The 12,071-nt window shown below is 33.6% G+C and overlaps 1 protein-coding gene and 1 long non-coding RNA gene across 2 annotated transcripts; one reads left to right on the top strand and one right to left on the bottom strand.

Moving 5' to 3' along the window:
- Nucleotides 1-4,467: 4,467 nt before the first annotated feature.
- Nucleotides 4,468-6,606, top strand: LOC137816552 (strigolactone esterase RMS3). The gene is made up of 2 exons (XM_068619738.1): nucleotides 4,468-5,109; nucleotides 5,634-6,606. The coding sequence occupies exons 1-2, from the start codon at nucleotides 4,739-4,741 to the stop codon at nucleotides 6,061-6,063; spliced, it is 801 nt and encodes a 266-aa protein (XP_068475839.1). The 5' UTR covers nucleotides 4,468-4,738; the 3' UTR covers nucleotides 6,064-6,606.
- On the bottom strand, nucleotides 4,521-5,830 carry LOC137816553 (uncharacterized). Its single transcript, XR_011081822.1, has 2 exons — nucleotides 5,614-5,830; nucleotides 4,521-5,496 (listed from the first exon to the last, which is right to left on the bottom strand). It is a non-coding gene; the product is annotated as an uncharacterized lncRNA (long non-coding RNA).
- Nucleotides 6,607-12,071: the final 5,465 nt, after the last annotated feature.

Below are 12,071 nucleotides of genomic sequence, written 5' to 3'. Positions count from 1 at the left end.
TTGTATATAAGTGGGTGCAAACCTCACCTCATAAACCGTTTTTATGAGATTGAGTTAGACTTAAAGTTCATTTTGTAATAAATATCACTTACAAATAGGATAGGAATGGGAGGTTGGTAAAGAAAAAGAAAGAGTTTAAGGGAAGTTCCGTTGAATCAGATTCGACTTTATATGTATGTGTGCGTGACCCTACGACTCCCTTGATCCTAACCTGTAACATCTGATCTGGAAGTGCATGAAGATTCTATATATTTATCTGCCATTGAAACGTCAACACTGAGCTACAGAAAACTGTGTTATGCCGTGATTGTGAAAGATGGTGGTAATAATAATGGAACTGGGTTCAACTCCGATGCATGGAGGACCATATATATATGTCCTCATAATCAGCGTCATCACCATTACTCATGCTCCATTTCTTTCACAGACATGCCTTTTTTAATATTTCATTCTTGTTGTTAATCTGATAAGTACTTTTTAGACAGTGAGATCAAACACTCTTTCTGCCACCACATAGGTTGTGTGAAAATTTGTTTCAGATGTTATTTTATAGAGGAAAAAATCTGAAATAAAAAAAAACAGGTAAATGTTCAAGATTTCCCATTAACTAAAATAATTTAGAATTTATAAGTGAATCCATGTCTTAAAAATTAATGATCTAATTAATTTCATAATAAAATATTACAAAAACAAAATAAAAATTAATATTTTTTTTTTTCGTACAAAAGAGACTGAGATAATTTGTACAGGTCTAATAATTAACTTTTCCGCTTCGGTCGTTCGATATACACTCATCCTTCCACTTCTTATGTTTAATCGGCATATTTTTCCTTTCTTTGTTCTTATTCACTACCTTCAGTCAAACTCTTCTTTCGTTCGCTCTCGGTTATTAAGAATATCTGCAAAAGATGTTCCAACACTTAATAAGAGTTTGGTATTCAGTGTAATTTTAATATTAAGTAAAAAGGAAATTTAAAATAATTTATTTTACAAGTATAATTATATTTCACACATTTTTTTACATAAAAAAACAAAGTATAACATCAATAATAACATTATTTCGCCACAAAGTCAACAAAATAAAATAATGAATAAAGCAATTAAACTTAATATAAATAAATTAATATAATGGGAATTACACGGCACTCACCCCTTGACCAGAAGCAATCACTTAAATCTTATTATCCTCCTAATGACAAGATTAAAAATGATTAAAAGTAAAATTGTATTTAATGTCAGAAAATTAACTAGGAAAATTGTATTAATACACACACATAAAGTAATGATCCAATTCACCTCTATAAATATATTGATCAAGATCATATCAAGGTACCATTGAATAACATTTATTATTTTCAACCATTAAGAATTTTCCTAACATAATCGTAAGAGTGTCTTTTACAGATATTTCGTCTACGATCATGATCAAAGACCCATAACCTTCCAATAAATATGAGAAACCACAACCTTGCATATAAAAAATATGTTATATTGAATGAATTCCTTCTACCTTGGTAAAAACACAATGTGATAAGTTATAACAAATAAACGGTATTAAAATAGTTGACAAAAACAGTAAAAAAATAACCTAAATAAGTCATAAAATAGTCCACATTGATTTAAAAAATAGTATAAATTAAAACATTAATTTTAACCTGACTTATTAAATTTTATAAAATGTAAATGATGATAAATATATTCAATAAACTAATAAATTTTTTATTACTCATAAATAAAAGTAATGATATGAGTCGATGAGATTTCTGTCATAAATTTATATCTCTTGTAAATTTTTAAATTATATTGTAGAAAAGGTGATAACATTTTTTGAGGAAATGGATTTGGACATATGGCATATCAGTTATACTAACAACTAATGTAAGATGTAATTAGTACACTTTATACATTAGTATTACATGTATTAGTTATATAAGAGATGTAAAATGTTCAAAGCAACTAAAGTAAAAAGGTCTCTCTTTTTACTGTAGTGGTGACTAATGAATAGTTGTACTTGAGGATAAAAAATAAATAATGTTAAATTACTTATTTAATTTATACAATTGGACAAATTTTAGTTTTTAGCTTTAATACATATTATTTTCTATTTTTTATCCTCTATGAATTTAAATGACAAGGATTCAATACGATTAAAATATATACACTAATCAAATTATATATTCAAAATTACTATTCTTTAAACGTAAGGGCTAAAATATCAAGTTAATATAACTATAAGAATCACTAAATCACTCATAAATAAAACTGTACAGTTCTTAAAAATATATAAAATAAAAAGTTACAAAAACTAAATTATATCTAACATAAGACAAATAAAGTTAAAAAAGAAAGCTATTTATTTTATTCTGTTTGATGATAAAAAAAGGCAAATATTAATCAATTGTGAAATCGAGAGGAAAAGTGCATCTATCTAACTTAAACATCAAATAAAGCATAAAATTAAGATCTTAAATTGTTACATAAAAAATATAAATAATTAAGTACCAATAAAAAGGTCGTACATAACATTAATCGAATTGGTAAAATAATTTTTCATTTATATAATTATATATTTCAACAAACTTGAACTTGTTTCGAGAAATTTCATATATATATATATATATATAAAAGGTATAGTATATTTATAAGAAATATGATTGGTGAGAAATATATTTATTTGTGACTGATATTTTCTTCATGGGTTTTTGTATGACTATTATGGAGACTAAATTCTTTATTATATGAGACTGACTAATACTTTGTAAGAGAAAAAGACAAATTGTTTTAATAATATGATTGAAATGGGTAGGAGACAGCAGCTGAACCAACTGACAAAAATAGATGTTAGGACATAAATTTTTTGGATTATTCATTTACAACAATTGACCATTATGGATGCACCAACTCATAGTGTTTTTCTTTCGAATTCATAACACTGAAAAATTAAATTCTTTTATTTCCTTGATAATTGTAATAATAACAATAGGAAAGCAATTAATTATCTACTATGTTCTTTGTTTAAAACAATAATCTTTATTTTACTTCTATAATTAATCTAATAATTTCACACAGTTAAGTTAAAGAGTCAAGATCATGGTTAAAAATATTCTAAATATAACCTTCTTATTCAATCTATTAAGATGTTTTTTAATCTATTAAGATATTTTTTTAGATATGATTGTAATGAAACTTTGAATTTTAAAATAAACAATTAAATATGTATATTCCTATCTATATCTCCATGCGAAATTAATTTCTGTTATTATTATAAACTTTAGATTTTTTAATGTAGTAAAAAAGTTATTGAAAAAAATCCTTGTCTGTGACAAAGAAATTTTCAGTATAATCTAGTATATTAGAATATTTTATATATCATTGATGTGAATGTTATATAAAATTTGTTTTTAAAGATGAATTTCAATAATTATGATATTTAAAGTTAAAAAAAAAACAAAAAAAAACAACAAAATATATATTTATTCCTTATATATAATCCTAATTTAGAATTAAAAAACACATTGTTTTAACATTCCTCCTCATCCGAATTGTGAATAGGTGAAAAGTAAAAAGATGAAAGGAAAAAAAAGTGGAGTGTGAAATTTTTCTTGGTCCGTACAATGGGATAATTGGGCAGGACAAAAAGTGATGATGATTGTGATGTCGCATCTTCATCTCATCTTCTTCAAAAATCTACCATTTGCTTTGTTTTGCTGATTACTGATTAGTTGAAGCTTTCAACTAATCATACCAAATTCGTTTTCCAGAAAGTAAAATCACACCAAATCACACTGTTTATGGACTAATAACTGCCACCAGTTTCTTCAATCACAAATCTTTAATCAAAATCATAGCTTCACTAATATCACTCACATAACTACCATACACTTCTATTCTTAGTTTTACTAATTAAAGATTAACTTTTGATTCTGCATAATAAAGGTAAAAAACGTTTCCACCTTTGCTTTCATCTACTGTTAACACTTTTTACATTATTCATTAACTAATTAACCATATTTAACATTTCATTTTAATTAATGATTTTATTATGCAAGATGATGATAAAATGTTTGAAACATTTCTCTCTCTCTCTCTTTTATTAAATACCCCACTGTACGTCAAAACTGAAGAACTTCCAAAGTAGAAGGAAATAAAATAAATAAATAAATAAATAAATAAATAAATAAAAGAATTTATTTCGTTTTCTAGTTGCTTCCATACGGCATCTGCATTTGCAATAATTAATAAGTACGTCACTGGGTGTACCATTTGGTTTACTTTAGATAATGCAAACAACACTTTTTTTTAATTTATTTTTAGTATTAATTAAAGTTCATCATATATTGTGAGAACAGTTTTAATTAAGATGTACAATTTTCCTAATTTAATCATTTTTATTACAATTAATTTGATATTATCTAATTAAAATTAAAACCTAACCTGTCTAATTCAGGTAATATTGAAAAGTAGTATAATTAATTAAAATAAAATAAAGGATTTAAACAAAAACAATTAAAAAAAAGGCAAAAGAAAATAGTGTGTTGGGATTGAGTGATGGCAGTTATAAATAGCAGCCAAAGAGACAAAGGAAACAAAATATAAAATCAAGAGAACCACCTTCGACTGTTGTTAACAACAGAAGCCACGCGCTCTCTTGCACACACACCAAACCAATCACTCTACTGTTGTGTGTGTGTGTGAGAGTGTTCCTCTCTCTGATCGTTTTAATCAGAACAAATTCGGTATGGGGAGTTCCATTCTGGACGCCCTCAACGTGCGCGTGGAGGGCACCGGCGACAAGTACCTCGTCCTGGCACACGGTTTCGGCACGGACCAGTCGGCGTGGCAGCGCGTGCTCCCCTACTTCACGCGCCACTACAGCGTCATTCTCTACGACCTGGTGTGCGCCGGCAGCGTCAACCCCGACCACTTCGACTACCGCCGCTACACCACCCTTGACGCCTACGTCGACGACCTCCTCAACATCCTCGAGGCCCTCCGCGTCCCCCGCTGCGCCTACGTCGGCCACTCCATCTCCGCCATGATCGGCATGCTCGCCTCCATCCGCCGCCCCGAACTCTTCTCCAAACTCATCCTCATCGGCGCCTCCCCCAGGTACCCCAACCAAACCCTCTCCTCTTCCGTTACTTCATTTTTGCTTCCTCTCTGCTTCAAATTTCTGTTACCACTTGTATGTATGTATTCATGTTTGGATTAAATTTTATTTTCTCAACCTTCTTTGATCCATGGAACTTGACAATTTCATACTGATTTATGTTGTTTGAGGTAAAAAAAAACTGTGGTCTCAGTGTAATTGGTGTATGTTTGGATTCAAACTACATAATGGAGGGGCTAATCATGAACCCACCTCTTTCAATTCCACTTCTTTTCCTACATCAAACTTCAACCCAGCTTTTTTTTCCATTTCAACACTTCCACAAAATCTTGTTTTCTTTTCATCTCAAACACCTTTCTCCAACCCATTCAACCAAGCAGTGATACCTGTAGTTTGAATGGGGTTAGGAGCATGCAGATGATGATGCAGAGTGTTGATTTGAAAGGGGAAAGTAATGTGTGTGAGTGAGTAATTGATTGAAGAAGAGTGATTAGAAGTCTTACCGATGGTTGAATTTTGTCAGATTTCTGAACGACAAGGACTACCACGGGGGATTCGAGCAGGGAGAGATCGAGCAGGTGTTCTCGGCAATGGAGGCCAACTACGAGGCGTGGGTGAACGGCTTCGCGCCGCTGGCGGTGGGGGCGGACGTGCCGACGGCGGTGCGGGAGTTTTCCCGGACGCTGTTCAACATGCGGCCGGACATCTCGCTGTTCGTGTCGCGCACGGTTTTCAACAGCGACCTGAGGGGAATTCTGGGTCTGGTGAGCGTGCCCTGTTGCATCATGCAAACGGCACGTGACATGTCCGTGCCTGAAACCGTGGCCAAGTACATGAAGGAGCACATCGGCGGAAAAAGCACCATCCAGTGGCTGGACACGGACGGCCACCTCCCTCACCTGAGCGCCCCCTCCTACCTGGCCCGGCAGTTGGAGATTGCACTGTCGCAGTAGCGCGTGAGTACGGCGGCGCGTGGTAGTTGATTAATTAAGTGTTGCAGTAGTATTAGTAGTAGAAGGTAGAAGAAGGGTAGGGTAGAAGCTACTAGGGAAGGGTCCTATGAGAAATGTACCAAAGGCTCCCAAAGTTGACACCTGGCGAATAACGTGTGGGTGTTGCTTCTTAGACTTTCGGATTTTTGTTTAAGGATAAGAGTCTTTGCACGTGGATTTCACGTGATGCGTCCCAAGTTTTAGTAGTATCTCTCTGTCATCACCAAAACATTATCATTATTGTTAAACTAAAACACTCTCTTTATTTTTTACTAAAATTAATTACTTCTCAATTCCAAGTTGAGATTTTTAATGGATTTTAGTGGATGATAAAGAGATTGTTGTGGAGAATGGTTTTAGTATTTCTTTTTTCTTTTTATTGTTTCTTGTAGTTCTCTCCTATTTTTTTAGAGGAAAAAAAAATAGAAGAAATGAGAGAGAGACTTGTTTGTTAGTGTGATTGTAGTTTTTATTATTAATATTATTGTGGTTGTAGTTGGCAAATTCTTCCTCCACTTCCTATCTTTTATTTTTTTTAATAATGCATTTTTTTTAAATATAGTGGGAAGTGTGATGTTTTTTTTTTTTTTTTTTAAGTTGTTTTTCTCTTTTTCTTTAGGATTTTAAAAAAAACAAACAAATTGTTTATTTTTTTTATATGTAATAGAAAAAACGGATGTAATTTATTGTAGAATATTTTTTTTAGAGTTGTGTAATGATGTTATTGGTTAAAAATATGACAATACTCACCCATTAACATGATAAAAAAAATCGATGTTTCTTCGTATCCCACTGGAAATAGAAATGTTATTTATTTTTGAGATATTTATTTTTGAGATATCTCATAACGTTAATAATCTTTGTGTATTTATTATTTAATTTTAATTTTTTCCTAATTGATAATGGAACTGAAATTAATTAATCAAATGCTCTTGTTGTATACAAGGTTAAAAATGCAGCCTCACAAAAATCATGTTTAAATTCATATTAAACAACTTAAAAAAAAACTAGCAAAGTATGAAACTAAAAAAATTATCTTCGTACTGTGAAATTATGTTTCATTTGAGATTATTCAATAGTAACAAAAGATTAAAACTGAATTTTCACAAATTAATTTACAGATCCGTGAAGGGAGAATTTACCTTGTAGTTGTTATTATTATGGAAGGTGTTGTTTTGATTTTGTGGCCCATTTATTATTGGGCTTCGGCCTAGTTTGAGAAATTTTTATTGATTTATTTTACCTGAAAATATACCCTGTCTTTTTTTATTCTCTCCGGAAAGCAACCTAAGTTTAAAGTTGAGGTTTGAATATTGAGGATAAAGTTTAAGTGAGAATTAAACAAATTCAGGTTAGGGTTTTAGCTTGCTCCATTAGACAAGGAATGGGCTCACTTATTCCCTTAAGATTACACTTAATCATTTTAATATTTTTATAATTAAATGGTTAATTAATATTTTAATTAGATAAAATTATGATGATGACTGCTTTTAGATATTAAATTACTTAATTTATAAATGCATTGCATACTTATATCTTTCTAAGAAAAAAATAGTACTTATAAAATTATGGTCATTTTTATTTTTATTTTAATAATTTGATTTTAATATTTTCTGCATATACTATAAAAAATTTAATAACAAAATAATGTGATATGTTAGTCTATTTAGTTTTGCTTGACAAGTACGCCATTAATGACGTTATATTATTCTTCTTATTTTGATGCTCAAAATATTAGAAACAATTCACATTAATTAATACACATATTTATCTCTTAAACATTTAAATGATAGTCAATTTAATTATTTTATTCACTTAGAAACGAATATATTTCACATCAAACGAGAAGGTTCCATAGATTTAATATTAATAAATAATTTTTAAATTATATAAGAAATCAATGCACTACTCTCAACCTAAACTATTGAGATAATTAGTTTATAAAATTATATATATATATATATATATATATATATATATATATATATATATATATATGTGTGGTTGATCTTACATTCTTCTATTAAATATGAGATTCACATTTCGAATTCTAACAAATATTAAAACCAATATTGCATGTAGACTTATTATATATGCTATGCAAACACCTAACTCTTATATATTGTTTTGATATGAAATATACATGTGAAAATTGATAAACATATTATGTGCAACACATTTATGGTTTTAGTTTTATTCTTCACTGGAAAAACGTAAAAAAAATGCTTTCTTTTCATGTACATGATTATTTTAATTTTTTATGTATAGATAAAGACATTTGATTTTTTTTTTATCGTAGTTATCAACTTTTTATGTGGATATTATTCTTGTTAATTTCAGTTGTATTAGATCTTAAAGTAGGATTTTGAGATGGACATATGATTGGTTGGATTTAGAGTCTTATGTTATTTTATATGGTGTAAATTTTCACTGCATCCTATACCTTCTTCGTGCACCTTCATATTTTTATTTTTTTTAATTCCAACAATACTCTTTTAAGTATGGTGGATATTTTCAAGTGGTGGTGGTTGCTTGTGGTGATTGGTGGTAAACGTTCGTGTACCTGTATGGATATTGGGGACTGAGTAATGTTGATCCACGTCGATACAAGGTGTCTGCTTCAGTGTTAGTTGTCTTGTCCTTCGAGTTTCCTTCTTCCTCGCGTGCCTCGGTCGGCCGGTGGGGGTACCTGCGATTGTGCTCCGACGCTCAAGTCAGTAATCTCTCTCAGTGAGAATCTGTGATAATCTGAAAAACATACCTCTCTCTCTTTCTTTCTCTTCTTTTGTATATCCCTTTGGGCTTGGGCCTTCTGGGTCATTAGTGGTTACGACGTGTTTTGTGGTCTGGATCGTGTTAGATGGTTTCCTGGGATCTAGGGGGTGTTCCCGAAAATCCAGGGAGTGCTCACGTGTGTTTGTTACTCAGTGGGAATTGTAACCGTTTGTCCCACGTGTAACCATGTTCCTTGCTTAATTGGATAATTTAATTCGGACAATGCGGTCGTCCGGTACCGACCGGTACACTTGCCCCCCAGGCTCGAGATCATGTAAGGACGAAGAGTCGTATAAGGCTCAGGGGGTTATTGAAACAATGCGTGATAGCTGGCATCATTAATATGTGGCAGAGATGTGACGCATGGCAGAGTTGCCGTTTGGGGATGCTGTCACATCTGGATCGATTGAATGGTAGGGATTACGTGTCGTTTCGTATGCCGAGCGTATATGACCGTTGGATTATATTTGATGTAATGGTGTTAGACGAACGCAGGGGTTTTGCTTCCCATCTCTTTGCCTATAAATAGTATTTCATTTGTAGAGTTGAGGGTTTTTCGTTCCTTTTGCTCTGAGTTTTGGGTTGCTTGCTCTGTTTTGTTAGGTGCCGATTTTGCTGCCAGTGTCTTCTTCTTCGTTTCAAGGTTAGTCATGCCTTCTTCTGAGGAGTCTTCGAGTGTCGCGGGTTCGTCTTTGACTCGCGGTGCGAGTCAGGCATCGGACGGCCCAAGTTATGATTGGGTTGATCCTACCGTTCTTCGAATCCTCAGTAAAATAAAGTCTTCGGATAAATTAGATCGGTTTCTAGCAACCCATAAAAATTTTCTGACCCCGGATTGCCCGGCCGATGCGTTATATGTCGATATATGCGATATGACCGACCGTGTGTGTCATGGCCGGGAGAATGCTCCACACGACTTTTTCTTTGTGTATAGTACCTTGTTTTCCCATTTACACGTAGGTTTACCTTTTGATGATTTTACCATGAGTATCCTTCGGATTCTCAATGTCGCACCGACACAATTGCACCCTAACTCGTGGGCCGTTTTACAAGCCTTCCGAGTTATTTGTCAGATATTTGGACTCCTGCCGACCGCCGAATCATTTTTATATTATTATAACACATACCCGAGTACCCCAGTAGGTTGGTTGTCGTTATCCAGTCGTCCGGGGAACGTACGCTTTGCTGCTTTTACTACCTCGTATAAGAATTTTAAAGATTACTTTTTTAAAGTGTTTGTCGAGCAGGACGGTCGGGATCTATTCTATAATGCCGATGGAAGCACAAAATTTCCATTCCATTGGACGGAGAATCCCACCTCCCTTGACCATCGGCTTTGGGAATCTTTGTCTCCCATCGACCAAGAGATTTTGATGGTCGTGAATTAATTACCGTGTAGGCTCCCTACGCGGGAACTGATAGCCCTTTACGGGTCGTCCAAGCAGTGGGTGGACCTAAATGGTGAGCACCTTCTTCTTGCGGTCGTTCGGCTGATAACATATTTGTATCTTACCTTCGTGTTTGTGGTGCAGAAATTGTTGAGTGCTCAAGTTGAACAGCTGCAAGGGTTCATGTTGCGCATCAACGAAGAGTCATTCAGGCAGGGAGTTCGGCAGGTCGCCTTTTTCCATGGGGTGCCGGACGACGATGAGCGATACGACTCGAACATGGATGTTGTGGGCGACCGTCTGATGCCTCTGGGGGACGAGGAGGCCGAAGAGATGCCACGTGCAGATGATACCGTACCGCCGGAGGAGTCGATGCAACCGGATGACACCCTTGATATTGTTTAATATTTTCATTACCTGGGCCCGGGGTGTGGGCTAAAGACAATTTTATTGCTTTGTGGCGTGTTTTGAACTATTTTACTTTTTGCTATCGAATTTATTTTCATGTTGCTACTACCACGCAGTTTAATACCGGACGACGGTGCTTTGATGAAGAATTTGATGTCGCGCGTAACTTGGACATTTATATATAATTTAATTGAATTTCTGACTAAGGTAATTTAATTGAATTTCCGACCGAGTGAACGGTTAATTAATTTAATTGAATTTCTGACCAAGATTGGTGAATAACGTTTAAGTTACAATTCGGATAACTTTCGTTATATCTTCCGACCGAATGAACGGTGAATTAATTGAATTTCTGACCAAGATTTGGTGAATAACGTTTAAGTTATAATTCAGATAACTTTAGTTATCTATTCCGACCGAATGAACGGTGAATTAATTGAATTTCTGACCAAGATTGGTGAATAACGTTTAAGTTATAATTCGGATAACTTTAGTTATGTATTCCGACCGAATGAACGGTGAATTAATTGAATTTCTGACCAAGATTTGGTGAATAACGTTTAAGTTATAATTCAGATAACTTTAGTTATCTATTCCGACCGAATGAACGGTGAATTAATTGAATTTCTGACCAAGATTGGTGAACAACGTTTAAGTTATATAATTCGGATAACTTTAGTTATGTATTCCGACCGAATGAACGGTGAATTAATTGAATTTCTGACCAAGATTGGTGAATAACGTTTAAGTTATAATTCGGATAACTTTAGTTATGTATTCCGACCGAATGAACGGTGAATTAATTGAATTTATGACCAAGATTGGTGAATAACGTTTAAGTTATAATTCGGATAACTTTAGTTATGTATTCCGACCGAATGAACGGTGAATTAATTGAATTTCTGACCAAGATTGGTGATTTAAAGTGCCTCGTTAAAACCTTCTCGGTAGAAAACCCTCCTTAGGGATAAAACTACCGAGCGAGGAAAGAGTGCACTAAGTTTATTCATCAACTGTAATAGAATTTGAGATGCGTGGCATTCCACGTTCTCGGTACAGATTTTCCTGACAAATATTCTAAGTAATAAGCTCCTCCTGTTGCTGTGTCGGAGATGCGGAACGGACCTTCCCAATTGCTTGAAAACTTTCCTCCGTCCTTCCGGGCGTCGCTGCGCATGCGCCAAACTAGATCTCCTTTCTGATAGCTTCGTGGCTTCACTTTGGAGTTGTACCTTCGTGCTGCTCGTATCTTGCATGCTTCTTCCCTTATCTTGCATTTGTCCCTTAATTCATTGATGAGGTCGAGGCCGACTAGTAGACTTTCCTTGTTTAAGTCTAGGTCTAACGTCTGTCGGCGTAGTGAAGGCTCGCCGATTTCGACCGGAATCATGGCTTCTG

This window comes from Phaseolus vulgaris, chromosome 1 (assembly GCF_000499845.2).
Source record: "Phaseolus vulgaris cultivar G19833 chromosome 1, P. vulgaris v2.0, whole genome shotgun sequence".
NCBI classification, from domain to species: domain Eukaryota; kingdom Viridiplantae; phylum Streptophyta; class Magnoliopsida; order Fabales; family Fabaceae; genus Phaseolus; species Phaseolus vulgaris.
This window is presented reverse-complemented; position numbering and strand designations above follow the sequence as displayed.